The 16,902-nt window shown below is 33.0% G+C and overlaps 1 protein-coding gene across 1 annotated transcript; it reads right to left on the bottom strand.

Annotated features, from left to right (window-relative positions):
- Window positions 1–1,778: 1,778 nt before the first annotated feature.
- On the bottom strand, window positions 1,779–15,377 carry ppk9 (pickpocket 9). Its single transcript, XM_065512568.1, has 8 exons — window positions 15,292–15,377; window positions 6,596–6,793; window positions 2,735–3,256; window positions 2,505–2,659; window positions 2,340–2,405; window positions 2,142–2,233; window positions 1,975–2,080; window positions 1,779–1,915 (listed from the first exon to the last, which is right to left on the bottom strand). The coding sequence occupies exons 2-8, from the start codon at window positions 6,703–6,705 to the stop codon at window positions 1,809–1,811; spliced, it is 1,158 nt and encodes a 385-aa protein (XP_065368640.1). The 5' UTR covers window positions 6,706–6,793; window positions 15,292–15,377; the 3' UTR covers window positions 1,779–1,808.
- Window positions 15,378–16,902: the final 1,525 nt, after the last annotated feature.

Genomic DNA, 16,902 nt, shown 5'->3' with positions numbered 1-16,902 from the left:
TTTTAGTTTCAATCGTAGGTCTTTCCGTTGTTCAATTTTAGCTACAATCGTAGGTCTGTATGTTGTTCAATTTTAGTTTCAATCGTAGATCTTTATGTTGTTCAATTTTAGGTCTTTCAGTTGTTCAATGTTAGCTTCAATAGTGGATCTTTATGTTGTTCAATTTTAACTTCAATCATAGGTTGTTCAATTTTAGGTCTTTCAGTTGTTCAATTTTAGCTTCAATCATAGCTCTTTGTGTTTTCAAATTTTAGCTTCAATCGTAGGTCTTTGTGTTGTTCAATTGTAGCTTCAATCGTAGGTCCTTATGTTGTTCAATTTTAGGTCTTTCAGTTGATCAGTTTTAGCTTCAATCGTGGATCTTTATGTTGTTCAATTTTAGCTTCAATCGTAGGTCTGTCTGTTGTTCAATTTTAGCTCCAATCGTAGGTCCTTGTGTTGTTCCATTGTAGCTTCAATCGTAGGTCCTTATGTTGTTCAATTTTAGGTCTTTCAGTTGTTCAATTTTAGCTTCAATCGTGGATCTTTATGTTGCTCAATTTTAGCTTCAATCGTAGGTCCTTGTGTTGTTCAATTGTAGCTTCAATCGTAGGTCCTTATGTTGTTCAATTTTAGGTCTTTCAGTCGATCAATTTTAGCTTCAATCGTGGATCTTTATGTTGCTCAATTTTAGCTTCAATCGTAGGTCTTTATGTTGTTCAATTTTAGGTCTTTCAGTTGATCAATTTTAGCTTCAATCGTGGATCTCTATGTTGCTCAATTTTAGCTTCAATCGTAGGTCCTTATGTTGTTGAATTTTAGGTCTTTCAGTTGATCAATTTTAGCTTCAATCGTGGATCTTTATGTTGTTCAATTTTAGCTTCAATCGTAGGTCTGTCCGTTGTTCAATTTTAGCTCCAATCGTAGGTCCTTGTGTTGTTCCATTGTAGCTTCAATCGTAGATCTTTATGTTGTTCAATTTTAGGTCTTTCAATTGATCAATTTTAGCTTCAATCGTGGATCTTTATGTTGCTCAATTTTAGCTTCAATCGTAGGTCTTTATGTTGTTCAATTTTAGCTTCAATCGTAGGTCTGTCTGTTGTTCAATTTTAGCTCCAATCGTAGGTCTTTATGTTGTTCAATTTTAGCTTCAATCGTAGGTCTGTCTGTTGTTCAATTTTAGCTCCAATCGTAGGTCTTTATGTTGTTCAATTGTAGCTTCAATCGTAGGTCTGTCTGTTGTTCAATTTTAGCTTCAATCGTAGGTGTTTATGTTGTTCAATTTTTTAATCAATTGTAGGTCTTTCAGTTGTTCAATTTTAGCTTCAATTATAGTTCATTGTTTTGTTCAATTTTAGCTTCAATCCTAGTTCTTTATGTTGTTCCATTTTAGGTCTTTCCGTTGTTCAATTTTAGCTTCAATCGTAGGTCTTTATGTTGTTCAAAGTTAGCTTCAATCGTAGGTCATTATGTTGTTCAATTTTAGGTATTTCAGTTGTTCAATTTTAGCTTCAATCGTGGATCTTTATGTTATTCAATTTTAGCTTCAATCGTAGGTCCTTATGTTGTTCAAAGTTAGCTTCAATCGTAGGTCTTCTGAGGCTCTGGTTCAGTTCAATTCTAGGACTTTATGTTGTTCAGCTTTAACTTCAATCATATAACATTATGTTGTTCAGTTTTAGCAAATTGGAAATCGAGTAAAAAAAAGTCATATGATTTATACATATTTTAGCATATCATTTTATTATTTGAGTTTAAGCAAAATTTGTATTATTATATTATTAGTAACATTCTCTAAAGCATTATATATCTAGAACATTAATATGAATTCAAGCCATCAATTTCCTGGCAAACCTTATGGTAAAATAGTAAATAATTTCCATAAAACTCAGGGCACTGCAACCCAAGAAGAACCCCACTAGACCGCCAATATAAACTGTAAAAAACATACAAAACTATTCATTAAGTATTTAAGTGAAAATCAAATATATTTACCCAAGACATCAGCAAATGAAAATATAACATTGCGACGCAATTGCATCTTGGGATAGTCTATAATGCCCCATTGTAAATTGGCACCCAAGAACCAGACACGAGAACGCTGGAAAAATTAAAGGAATAACTTGCATTGCTTAAACAATTTATATAATTTAAAAACTCACATAAGATTGTACAAAGAAATTGGAGTCATCACAATTGGCCAGACAATTGCAGTCAATTTTGTAGCGACTAGATTTTAAAGATACCATTTCCTCTAAACAAAACAAAAAATTTACAAAAATGTATTATTATTTTGAAATTTTCCTTTTTTATTCAAATTTTAAATGTTCCCTTAAATCTTTACCATCCATTTAACTCACTTTTTAGTTTAGAAATACAAAACAATCCCCTTAAACCACAGATGGGCAAAACCCGTCCATTGCGCACTAAAATCAAACCAAAAAAAAAAATGTTTAGAATTTTAATCGTCTATACTAATAACCAACTGTCTAGTGGTTTTCCAGCACACTTCCTTTCCAACTCACATGTATTCCTATAGAAATGAGGCACACAACTGCAAACTCTTAAAGCCAAAAACAAACGACACTCAGCCAAACACAGGCCAAAACTATAGATGGGTGCCGTTAGCATTTCCTCCGACTCGTATTTAAAGCGACATTTACGCTGTTTGGTGGAAAAACTACAAAAATATAGAGAACATCTCTCCTTATTAATCACAGCTAAACTAAACCAATAAACACAATTTTCCCCTTACGCTTTAGCCGCCTTATCTGTGTAAATTTCTAAGGCAATTAGCTCCACTGTGGTATAATCGGTTTCGGGAAATGTATAACGTTGCTTTGTTATGCTCGGTATATCGCCCGAACTATGAAAATACACATCATAGGCTGTGGATAAATTAATAATTTGAGCATAAATTTCACCATCCAGCGGATGCACTGTCACCCTTTCACCATGATCTAATATATCCCATTCATTATTCTTCCAATACTCGTATGAGTTGTAGCGTGCCACCAGACTATTCACCGAATGACAAATTCCAAATTCAGTTTGTGTCTCATAAATAAACATTTTGACAGCAGCACCACTGCTAATTTCCGGCTCAAATTGCCACTTCAATTCGTACAGTAAATCCAAGTATTTGTCACTGGTAATGCCATAGGTCTTGTTCATGGGCAAATGTTCGATGTTATCGTAGGAGAGACGAGCCAACTTGTCAACGAAATCCTTAAAGCCTTCCTTATCCTCGTCAGCGGCAAAGACATCGGGGTGGGACCTGTAATAGAGAAAAAGGAAGAGCAAAATAATTAACAACAATGAGAACTATAACTGTGTAAAGAAGACTGGACAGCTTAGAAAATAGAACACCATACAGAGCTACTATTGAAACTTAAATCGAACAACATACAGACCTACGATTGAAGCTTAAATTGAACAACATAAAGACCTGCGATTGAAGCTAAAATTGAACCACATAAAAACCTTTGATTGAAACTAAAATTGAAATAAAGACCTTCGCTTGAAGCTGAAATTGAACAACATACAGACCTACGATTGTAGCTAAAATTGAGCAACATAAACCCTTGGATTGAAGCTAAAATTGAACAACATACAGACGTATGTTTGAAGCTGAAAATGAACAACATACAGACCTATGACTGAAGCTAAAATCGAGCAACATAAACCCTTGGATTGAAGCTAAAATTGAACAACATACAGACCTACGACTGAAGCTTAAATTGAACAACATAAAGACCTGCGATTGAAGATAAAATTGAACAATATACAGGCCTACGATTGAAGCCAAAATTAAGCAACATGAAGACCTTGAATCGAAACTAAAATTGAACTACATAAAGTCCTGCGATTGAATCTAAAATAGAACAACACAGACACCTATGATTGAAGCTAAAATTGAACAACTCAAAGACCTTTGATTGAAACTAAAATTGAGCAACATAAGGACCTTCGATTGAAGCTAAAATTGCGCAACATAAAGACCTTGAATTGAAACTAAAATTGAACTACATAAAGACCTACGATTGAATCTAAAATAGAACAACACAGAGACCTACAATTGAAGCTAAAATTGAACAACATACAGACCTACGATTGAAGCCGAAATTGAACAACATGCAGACCTATGACAGAAGCTAGAATTGAGCAACATAAATCCCTACGATCGAAGCTAAAATTAAACAACATACAGACCTACGATAGAAGCTAACACTGAACCACATAAAAACATTATATTGAAATTAAAATTGAGCAACACAAAGACCTTGGATTGAAGGTAAAATTGAACTACATAAAGACCTACGATTGAATCTAAAATAGAACAAAACAGAGACCTACGATTGAAACTAAAATTGGACAACAGAAACCCCTTAGATTGAAGCTAAAACTGAACAACATATCGACCTGCGAGTGAAGCTAAATTTGAAGAACCTAAAGACCTACGACTGAAGCTAAAATTTAACAACATACAGACCTACGATTGAAGCTAAAAGTGAGCAACATAAAGACCTTGGATTGAAACTAAAATTGAAGTAGATAGAGACCTACGATTGAATCTAAAATAGAACAGCACAGAGACCTATGATTGAAGCTAAAATTGAAAAACATAAACACCTTCGATTGAAGCTAAAATAGAACAACACAGAGACCCATGATCGAAGCTAAAATTGAACAACATAAACACCTTCGATTGAAGCTAAAACTGAACAACACAGAGACCTACGATTGAAGCTAAATTTGAACAACATAAAGACCTACGATTAAAGCTAAAATTAAACAACATACAGAACTACGATTCAAGGTAAAATTGAGCAACATAAAGACCTTGGATTTAAAATAAAATTGAGCAACATAAGGACCTTCGATTGAATCTAAAATAGAACAACACAGAGACCTACGATTGAAGCTAAAATAGAACAACTCAGAGACCTTCGATTGAAACTAAAATTGAGCAACATAAGGATCTTCGATTGAAGCTAAAATTTAACAACATACAGACCTGCGAGTGAAGCTAAATTTGAATAACCTAAAGACCTACGACTGAAGCTAAAATTTAACAACATACAGACCTACGATTCAAGGTAAAACTGAGCAACATAAAGACCTTCGATTGAAACTAAAATTGAGCTACATAAAGACCTACGATTGAATCTAAAATAGATCAACACAGAGACCTACGATTGAAGCTAAAATTGAACAACATAGGGACCTTCGATTGAAGCTAAAATTGAGCAACATAGGGACCTTCGATTGAAGCTAAAATTGAGCAACATAAAGACCCACGATTGAAGCTAAAATTTAACTACATAACGACCTATGATTGAATCTAAAATAGAACAAAAAGGAGGCCTACGATTGAAGCCAAAATTGAACAACGTAAACTCCTTCGTTTGAAGCTAAAACTGAGCAGCATAGAGACCTACGAGTGAAGCTAAATTTGAACAACATTAAGACATACGACTGAAGCTAAAATTTAACAACATACAGACCTATGATTGAAGCTAAAATTGAGCAACATAAAGACCTACGATTGAATCTAAAATAGAACAACACAGAGACCTATGATTGAAGCTAAAATTGAACAACTCAAAGACCTTCGATTGAAACTAAAATTGAGCAACATAAGGACCTTCGATTGAAGCTAAAATTGAACAACATAAAGACCTTCGATTGAAACTAAAATTGAACAACATAAACACCTTCGATTGTAGCTAAAACTGAACAACATAGAAACCTACGATTGAAGCTAAAATTGAACAACGTAAACTCCTTCGATTGAAGCTAAAACTGAACAGCATAGAGACCTACGAGTGAAGCAAAAATTGAGCAACATAAAGACCTTGAATTGAAACTAAAATTTAACTACATAAAGACCTACGATTGAATCTAAAATAGAACAACACAGAGACCTACGATTGAAGCTCAAATTGAACAACACAAAGACCTTCGATTGAAACTAAAATTGATCAACATAAGGACCTTCGATTGAAGCTAAGATTGAACCACATAAAGTCCTAGGAGTGAGGCTAAAATTGAACAACATAAAGACCTACAATTGAAGCTAAAATTGAACAACATAAACCCCTACGATTGAAGCTAAAATTGAGCAACAAAAAGTCCTACAATTGAAGCTAAAATTGAACAATATTAAGAACCACATTTAGACCTACGATTGAAGCTAAAATTTAAAAACACGATTGAAGCTCCTCCTCTTTAGTCCCTTACGAACGTTATAAATTTCACATGTATACATTTTATTTGAATTTTACTACTAGCAACTCATTTGTCTTTAGTGCATTTTTTTTTTTTTTGTATTGGCGATAATTATTTTGGATTTTCAATTTAATTTCCCTACACAGCTGTTACGTTTTATATGCAGCTCAATTTTTATTTTACTTTTTGGTCGTTTCGTTAAATTTTTCTTTTTTTTGTTTGAGTTTTGGCAAATTGTCCAGCCAAAAGAACCAATAAATTTTAATCCACTACAAATCAATCTGTTCGTGTTGTGTTGTGGTTGCCAATAGGAGTAGGAGGGCAATGGGTAATGGTAATGAAAAAAGCATATATAGATACCAGCAAATGTATAGTAACAACTTACATAATATATTCCTCAACTTTAAGCTCATCGATGCGTTTATGAGGACACACAGTCAATGATGGAAAGCTGGTATTCCAAACCAATTTATTACGATCCATTGATATGACCATTGGCGAGGTTTGAAAACGTTGCCAGGTGCGACGGCTAAGTGAAATAATACTAAATATTGCCACGCAAATAAATGCAAACCACAATGTTCTAAAAATGGGAGAAAAATTCAAAAAGGAAAAAAAGGTTTTTAGCGAAAATAAAATAAAATATTTATATATTTAGTAAATGCAAACGAATGATGGTATTTAGTATATGTTTGCATAAATATAATAAAGGAAAAATTTTATGTTTTTTAGCTGAAAAATAAAAAAGAAATCACCAACAATTTCATTCAAAATGCAATTATTTTTCAAGTAAAATATCTATTCATATGAAAAATAAAATTGTGGATTAAAGTTAAATTTATTACAATGATGAAATAGGATAGAGATTTATTATTTTATTTATAACAAAAATATTTTGTCTTATTTATTTAATTAAATATTTTTATGCAAAATCCATGGCAATAAATCAGCTTTTGCTTTGGTTTTTTTAGCTGCTTTAAATTTACATATAAAATTTATAAATACCTTTATGTAAAATATTTTAAAATTACAGTCAACTTCGTAACATTTTTATCGTTTATTAAAAAAAAATAATTTAGTTAATCTAAGCGTATGAGTGCTGTGAATTTCAAAATTAATAATCATACGTCTAAGTGGCTTAAATGCTCAAAGAAAAGTATTAAGCCACTTATAATTTGAATAACAATTATTGAGTTTATTTAAGGTTGTACATACAGATTCTAAATAATGAGAATACATACACTTCAAGTATATTTTAACCACATCTTAATACCCTTCACCATGAGTGACAAGGGTATATATAAGTTTGTCATTCCGTTTGTAATTTCTACATTTTTCATTTGCCACCCCACAAAGTATATATACTTTGATATTTTGATACTATCCCACTCGCATCCCACTACGAGACCAAAAAGCTCTTAAAGGAGCTTTTTGGTCTCGTAGAGCTTTTGGTCTCGTAGGATGCGAGTTTGATATCTATCAAAAATTTTTTTTTGATAGATATCAAACTCGCATCCCACTAAGCGACCAAATAGGTCTTCAAGGAAAATATCTAAGCTTACTTTTGAGCAAAAAAAAAAGGGCCCATTTTGAAAAAAAAATTAAAAAAGTTTTTGATTTCGGAAAAAAAAATATTAAAAAGATTTGGAATATTTGGAACACATTTTGCTAAGAACAATAGGTAATAAGTTATATGGATGAGAAAAATCACATGTTTGGCCAAAATGTCAAATTTTGACCCCCTCTAACTCAGAGAGTTCTGGACCGATCTTGTTGATTTCACTTGACGTGAAATCCCCCATATACAAGGTGGCGCAAAAGTAATCTTCCGATCAGAAAATGCTATAAATTTTGCGATTGGCCCCTAATGTCAGTTCTGTTTTGACATTTGTGTAGAAAACACATGCGAAATACACGTTAATAAACAATGTTACGCTACACTGCTCCAGAACACGGAATATTGCTGACTATTTATTTGACCAACAATCGGCGGCCCATTTCCATCTTAGCGGGTACGTAAATAACCAAAATTTAAGCTTCTGGGGCACTGAAAATGCGCGTGTAACCCACGAAGAGCCATTACACCTGCTCAAAGTCACTGTATGGTGTGCTGTTTTCGCTGGAGGAGTCATCGGACCTCTTTTCTTCGAAGACTTCGCTGGCCAAACGGTTACTGTGAATGGTGAGCGCTACAGAGCAATGATCAACGAGTTCTTTTTGCCGCAACTTGATGAATTGGGATTGGAAAACATGTGGTTCCAACAGGACGGTGCACGGCACACACTGCACGTGCCACAACCGATATGCTGAAGGATACATTTCCCGGGCGCCTAATCTCCCGTTTTGGCGATTTGCACTGGCCAGCAAGATCGCCTGATTTGACCGCTCCAGATTTCTTTTTGTGGGGCTTTTTGAAGTCGAGGGTTTATGTCAACAATCCTCAGACTCTTGCAGCTCTTAAAGACAATATCCGTCAAGAATGTGAGGACCTATTGCCGGAAGTTTTGGCCAAAGTGATGGAAAATGCCATAAAAAGGGCTCAAATGAAAATCAACTGTGGCGGCGTCCATTTACATGACATCATATTCTCGACTTGATGTAAAAAAAAATAAAAGACCAAATAAAAATAATCCACAAGAAGAATCAAAGTTTTTAATTTTTTTTTTAATTACAGCCAAAAAACATCGAAAGTTTACTTTTGCGCCACCTTTTATTTATGATGCGTATGAGTAATTTTATTTGTTTCATATATTTAATATTAATCATACGACTGATTGTTTTAAATTCTATTCAATTATTTGCCATTTTACCTCTCTATCAAACTTAAGCCAATTTTCGCCAAATACTCAAAACCATGTATAGACGAATCCTGTAAAAATTCGATAATGAACGCTTTGACTTTCGACACTAATCCGCCTTTGCACAGAACTCTGCGTGCCGTTAAATCCCCTGCCGTATCGTTATTTGCCGCATTCATCATCAGCGTGTCATTGTCAAAGGTCATGGCATCATTATTTCTAGATTTATTTCTTAAAACTTGTTGTTGTTTCTGAGCATTTTCAACATTTCCCAGCCATAAAGAAGGTTTACGTATGCGTCTAGCTGCTGTGAAATTGTTTTCATTGACATTGTTGTAGTGTTTCCTATGCGAGGGAATATTGTTTATCATACCGGGAATATTATATGGCTGCAATTGTTGCTGTTGATGCTCCCGCTGTTGCAATTGAATTGATTTTTCATATGGTTTAACTTGGGTAATTCGTGCTTGATTGTTGGGCTTTGCCATGGAAAATCTTTTGTTAAACTGTTGCTGCTGCTGTTGCTGACTTATCAATGTTACCGTGGAGGCTGTATGGGATTCATGGAAATCATCTTCATCGTCAGGCTCTAAGTCATTGTGTAGTAATAAACCTTTATAATTTGTATTTCTCATTTTAAATAATTTTGTATTTAGTTTACACTTTTTCCACAAATATGTTTCCCTAGTTGTGGGTGTTAGTTTATATTAGTTTTTTTGTTTAAACACAATTTTTTTTCTAACTCAACTTTATCTGCCAGTTGCCAAAGCTCTTCTGAATTTTTGGTATTCAGTGATTTAGTTTGTAGTTGAATTCCTGTTATTATTATTTTTTTTTTTTGTTTAATTAAAAATACTAAAGTTTTCCATTCCCAGTAGAGGTTTATGAATGTGAAGTACTCATATATGAGGTCCTGTACTGAACTCCACATATGAATAACAATTCTCCAAATTATCATGTGAAATTCAGCACTTGTAGACAAATTTCATAATGAATAACGTATCATGACAATTATTACAATTTGTTTGACTAATTATATAAACACAAATTTAAGTTAGAATTTGAGGATAAAATCTGTATGTTTAACAGATGCAAAAGATAAGTTCTACTTGTTTATTATAAACAATGTTAAATCGATGTATTAAGGATAATTAACTGAAATTCATAATATTAAAATTCATAATATTCGAATCCTATCATGACTCTTAATTTCTTTGATAAAGACCAACAAATGGGGTCTTTATCTAAGACCACGATTTGGGATAAAATTGAGTTACTTAGATGTACACTATAAGGGATCAAATTGAGCTACTTAAATATCCACGATTGGGGCTCAAATTGAGCTACTTAGATGTACACTATAAGGGATCAAATTGAGCTACTTAAATATCCACGATTGGAGATAAAATTGAGCTACTTAGAGGTACACGATTGCAGCTGAAATTTAACAACATATAGACCAACGGATGGGGATCAAATTGAGCTACTTAGAGGTCCACGATTAGGGCTCAAATTTAACTACATAAAGGCTAATGATTGGCCATCAAATTGAGCTACTTAGAGGACAGCGATTGTGGCTCAAATTTAACTACATAAAGACCAACGATTGGGGATCAAATTGAGCTGCTTAGAGGCACACGATTGGAGATCAAATTGAGCTACTTAGAAGCCTACGATTCCCTCTAAAATTTAACTACGTAAAGAACAATGATTGGTGATCAAATTGAACTACTTAGAGGTACACGATTTGGGATAAAATTGAGCTACTTACAGGTACACGATTGCAGCTCAAATTTAACTACGTAAAGAACAATGATTGGTGATCAAATTGAACTACTTAGAGGTACACGATTTGGGATAAAATTGAGCTACTTACAGGTACACGATTGCAGCTCAAATTTAACTACATAAAGACCAACGATTCGGCATCAAATTGAGCTACTTAGAGCTCCACGATTGAGGCTCAAATTTAACTTCTTAAAGACCAATTATTAGGGATCAAATTCAGCTACTTATAGATCCACGATTGGGGCTCAAATTGAATTAATTAGAGGTACACGATTGTGGATAAAATTGAGCTACTTAGTGTTCCACGATTGGGGTTCAAATTTATCTTCTTAAAGACCAATGATTGGGCATCAAATTGAGCTACTTAGAGGTCAGCGATTGGGGCTCAAATTTAACTACATAAAGACCAACGAATGGGGATCAAATTGAGCTACTTAGAAGCCTACGATTCCTGCTCAAATTTAACAACATAAAGACCAACGATTGGGGTTAAAATTCAGCTACTTAGAGGTCCACCAATGGGTCTCAAATTTAACTACATAAAGACCAATGATTGGGGATAAAATTTAGCTACTTAGAGGTCCCCGATTGGGGATAAAATTAAACTATTTAAAGACCAACGATTGGGGATAAAATACAACTACTTAGTGTTACACGATTGCTGCTGAAATTTAACTACATAAAGACCAACGATTGGGGTTCAAATTGAGCTACTTAGAGGTCCACGATTTGGGATCAAATTGAGTTAGTTAGAGATTCAAGATTGGGGTTCAAATTTAACTGCATAAAGACCAACGATTGGGGATTTAATTGAAATACTTAGAGGTCCACGATTGGGGACCAAATTTAGCTACTAAGAGGTCCACGATTGGGGATAAAATTGAGCTACTTAGAGGTCCACGATTGGGGATAAAATTGATCTACTTAGAGGTCCACGATTGGGGATCAAACTGAACTACTTAGATGTACACGATTGGGGCTCAAATTTAACTATACAAAGACAAACAATTTGGGATCAAATTCAGCTACTTAGACGTCCACGATTCGGGACAAAATTGAGCTAACTAGACTTCCTAGATTGGGGCTCAAATTTAGCTACATAAAGACCAACGATTGGAGCTAAAATTGCAACATAAAGTGCTAAGATTTAAGCCAAAACTGAACAACATAAAGAACTATGATTGAAGCTAAAATTGAATAACATAAAGACCTAATATTGTAGCTAAAATAGAACAACATGTAGACCTAAGATTCAAACTAAAATTTAACGGCATATAGCGCTAGGATTGAAGCTAAATTAAGCATAATATAGAGGTAAGATTGAAGCTAAAACTTGATAACATAAGGGCTTACGATTGGAGCATAGACCTAAGTTTTAAGCTAAACTTGAACAACATAAGGAGCTACGACTGGAGCTAAAATTGAACAACATAAAGATCTACGATTGGCTCTAAAATTAAACAACATTCGAAGCTACGATTGAAGCTAAAATTGAACAACATAAAGACCTTCGATTGAAGCTAAAATTGAGCAACATAAAGATTTAAGATTGAAGCTAAAATTGAACAACATAAATACTTAAGGTTGAAGCTGAAATTGAACAACATAAAGACTTAAGATTGAAGCTGAAATTGAACAACATAAAGACCTAAAATTGAACAACATAAACCCCTACGATAGAAGCTAAAATTGAACAACATAAAGACCTACGATTGCAGCTAAAATTTAGTTACATAAAGACCTAAGACTGAAGCTAAAATTGAGCTAGATAAAGACCTTCGATTGGAGCTAAAACGGAACAACATAAAGACCTATATTGTAGCTAAAATTTAGCTACAAAAAGACCTAAGACTGAAGCTAAAATTGAACAACATAAAGACCTTTGATTGGAGCTAAAATTGAGCAACATAAAGACCTAAGATTGAAGCTAAAATTGAACAACATAAACCCCTAAGATTGAAGCTAAAATTGAGCTACATAAAGACCAAAGATTGAAGCTAAAATTGAACAACACAAAGACCTACGATTGAAGCTAAAATTGAACAACATAAAGACCTAAAATTGGAGCTAAAATTGAACAACATAAAGACCATGATTGCAGCGAAAATTGAGCTACATAAAGACCTAAGATTGAAGCTAAAATTGAACAACATAAAGACCTTTGATTGGAGCTAAAATTAAACAACATAAAGACCTAGATTGCAGCTTAAATTGAACAACATAAAGACCTACTATTGAAGCTCAAATTGAACAACATAAAGACCTTCGATTGAAGCTAAAATTGAGCATGATAAAGACCGTCGATTAGAGCTAAAATTAAACCACATAAACCCCTACGATAGAAGCTAAAATTGAACAACATAAAGACCTACGGTTGCAGCTAAAATTTAGTTACATAAAGACCTAAGACTGAAGCTAAAATTGAGCTAGATAAAGACCTTCGATTGGAGCTAAAACGGAACAACATAAAGACCTATATTGTAGCTAAAATTTAGCTACAAAAAGACCTAAGACTGAAGCTAAAATTGAACAACATAAAGACCTTTGATTGGAGCTAAAATTGAACAACATAAAGACCTAAGATTGAAGCTAAAATTGAACAACATAAAGACCTTCGATTGGAGCTAAAATTGAACAACATAAAGCCCTAAGATTGAAGCTAAAATTGAACAACATAAACCCCTAAGATTGAAGCTAAAATTGAGCTACATAAAGACCTAAGATTGAAGCTAAAATTGAACAACACAAAGACCTACGATTGAAGCTAAAATTGAACAACATAAAGACCTTTGATTGGAGCTAAAATTGAACAACATAAAGACCATGATTGCAGCGAAAATTGAACAACATAAAGACCTACTATTGAAGCTCAAATTGAACAACATAAAGAACTAAGATTGAAGCTAAAATTTAGCATGATAAAGACCGTCGATTAGAGCTAAAATTAAACCACATAAATACCTTCGATTGGAGCTAAAATTGAATAACATAAAGACCTACGATTGCAGCTAAAATTTAGCAACATAAAGACCTAAGATTGAAGCTAAAATAAAGACCTACGATTGAATCTAAAATTGAGCAACATAAAATTAAGCAAAATATAGACTTAAGATGGAAGCTAAAATTGATCAACATGGAGACCTACAATTTAAGCAAAATTTGAAAAATATAAAGACCTGCGATTGGAGCTAACATGTTTCAACTTAAGGACCTACATTTGAAGCTAACAACTTCATAAAGACCTACGATGGATGCCTAAAATTTTCCAACATAAAGTCCTACAATTGAATTTGAAATTCTTTAAAATAAATCTATTTTAATTTTTTAATCTAATTAAATAATATTTTCCTTTATTTAAAAGATCCTGTCTTATATGCCTTAAAAACCCATTTTAAAATGTTTCCTTTCCAAATCCCGCATTCCCATTTAAATGACCATTAAAAGAGCTGTGCAATGAAGAAAGTATAAAACAACAAACATTAAAAACCAACAACCAGTTTTCATTTAGTTTTAATCAATCTTTATGGATTATTACAGAAATATTTTCTTTTTCTGTAATAAAAGTAGTGTTAAACGAAACCTACGGAGGAAACGAAAAAGAAATTATAATGAAAGAAAATCAACAATGGTGGTCAATTGTCTGTAGTTGCAGAGACACCGCTACCGCCAACACAACCATCATCATCATCGACATCATCGTTATCATATGTATATGTATATAGCAGTATTTACAATAAAGCCACTTCATTATCATTATTTGATTAACATAAAACTGAACACATATTTATACTTACACAAAAAAATTCGTTAAAAAAAAAAAACTTACAAAAAGGGCTTAAATATAAATGAGTGAAAAAAGGAAACAAATAGCAAAACAAATAAAATTGCAGTGTTAAGGAATTTTAATGTGGAGTCAAAGGAATAAGGACACAAATGCTTGCAAATACTCCAAACTACATTCACTTGTATGGGTGTAGATTGTTACACATCTCCTCCTGCATAGCAGCAACACAAAGGACTGCCGAATGGCAAATATTTTTTGAACATTTTACTTCCGTTTAACTTTTAAACAAACACACACACACATCTTTACATACAAATGATTGTCCTTAATGAGTCAGTTTTTAAAAATGACCATGTATGTATGCTTGTATTTCTAGTTACGAGGAACGACTGATTAGTTTTGTAAAATTCCTGACATTACAAAAATAAAAAAAGCTATTTTCCAAGAAAGTTACTAACACAAACATTTCTCAGAAATATAAATAAATATTTGAAACTCCAACTAACTTTTCAAATTGCCTTCCCAGATTTCACATGTTAATACTATTTTATTCAAAAATAACGAGTATCAATGAAACTGTGTATTATTAAAAATTTAATCCATTGCACTTACAGGATATTAATACTGCCGTTTAATAAAGACACTTTTATACTTTCACACACTCATCCTCACCCTCTTTCATACACATATGTTTCATTGTATTGTCCTTACCACTGCCTTCCTAGGACTTCAATGGAAAACCACTTAAATGCCCTTTGATGGGCGAGCATCTGTTGATGAGTTTTTTGCGCTCAAAAAAAAATTTAACGAAATAAAAAGAAATTAAAAACGGAAATTTTAAAAATAAACGAGATAAATATTGTGTTTTCGTTAAAAATTCACATAAAAGAGCAGTGCAATTAAATAAGAAATAAAGAACATACAAGAATATAAATGCCACTAAAGAGGAAATTTAAAAGTTAATCAAGGGGCCAGTTTAGTTTATCAAATGCACAAAAAAAGTTATATTTTAGATTCAATCGTACGACTTTAAATAGTATACTTTCAGCCCTAGTGGAAGGTCTTCCTATAGCTAAATTTTGGCTTTAATCGTAGATCTTTCTCTAGTTAAATTTTGGTTTCAATAGGAGGTCTTTCTATGGTTAAATTTTGGTTTCAATCTTAGGTTTTTCTAAAGTTAAATTTTAGCTTCAATCGTAGGTACATCCAAAGTTAAATTTTGGCTTCAATCATAGGTATTTCTATAGTTAAATTTTGACTTCAATCGTAGCTCATTACGTAGCTAAATTTTGGCTTCAATCGTTGGTCTTTCTATAGTTAAATATTGGCTTCAATTGAAGACCTTTCTATAGTTAAATTTTGGAATCAATCGTAGGTCTTTCTATAGGTACATTTTGGCTTCAATCGTAGATTTTCTATACTAAAATTTTGGATTCAATCGTAGGTCTTTCTTTAGTTAAATTTTTGCATCAATCTTAGGATTTTATGAAGTTCAAATTTGGCTTCAATCATAGCTCTTTCTATAATTAAATTTTGGCTTCAATCACAGGACTTTCTATAGTTAAATTTTGGCTTCAATATTAGCGGTCTATGTAGCTCAATTTTAGCTTCAATCATAGGTCTTTCTCTAGTTAAATTTTGGCTTCAATCGCAGGTCTTTCAATAGTTAAATGTTGGCTTCCATCTCAGGCCTTTCAATAGTTAAATTTTGTCTTCAATCGTATGTCTTTCCATAGTTTAATTTTGGCTTCAATCGTAGGTCTTTCTAGTATTAAATTTTGGCTCGAATCTTGCGTCTTTCTATAGATACATTTTGGCTCCAATCATACGTCTTTCTATAGATAAATTTTGTTTTCAAACGTAAATCTTTCTATAGTTAAATTCTAGCTTCAATCGTAGATCTTTCTCTAGTTCAATTTTGGCTTCAATATCAGGCCTTTCTATAGGTAAATTCTGGAAAAAGTTTTATTATTAGGTCTTTAACTTGAAAATTTTTATCATAATTCATGGGTCTTTATGTAGTTTAGTTTCAATCATAATTTTTTAAGCAATTTAGCTTCAATCGTTGGTATTTATGTTGATAAATAGTCTCGTATACTGTCTCTACTATCGTCTCGTTTATAGTATCGTATATAGACTCCTCTATAGTCTGGTCTCTAGTCACTAGTCTCTTCTAAAATCTAGTATTTAGTCTTGTGTCTAGTCTCGTCTCTAGTCTCATCTCTAGTCTCGTCTCTAGTCTCGTCTCTAGTCTCGTCTCTAGTCTCGTCTTTAGTCTCATCTCTAGTTTCGTTTCTATTCTCGTCTCCATTCTCTTCTCTA

This window comes from Calliphora vicina, chromosome 5, assembly GCF_958450345.1.
Source record: "Calliphora vicina chromosome 5, idCalVici1.1, whole genome shotgun sequence".
Taxonomy (NCBI): domain Eukaryota; kingdom Metazoa; phylum Arthropoda; class Insecta; order Diptera; family Calliphoridae; genus Calliphora; species Calliphora vicina.
The sequence above is the reverse complement of the archived record's forward strand: the minus strand, read 5'-3'. Positions and strand labels throughout refer to the sequence as shown.

What these genes read in the sequence shown, in the direction of transcription:
- ppk9 (XM_065512568.1), bottom strand. Translation starts at nt 6,705, where the DNA reads ATGGTCATATCAATGGATCGTAATAAATTGGTTTGGAATACCAGCTTT. An exon ending in TTGTATTTCTAAACTAAAAA is followed by an intron (nt 2,234 to 2,339) that starts GTGAGTTAAATG and finishes TGTTTTGTTTAG; the next exon opens with AGGAAATGGTATCTTTAAAA. An exon ending in TTCATTTGCTGATGTCTTGG is followed by an intron (nt 1,916 to 1,974) that starts GTAAATATATTT and finishes TGTTTTTTACAG; the next exon opens with TTTATATTGGCGGTCTAGTG.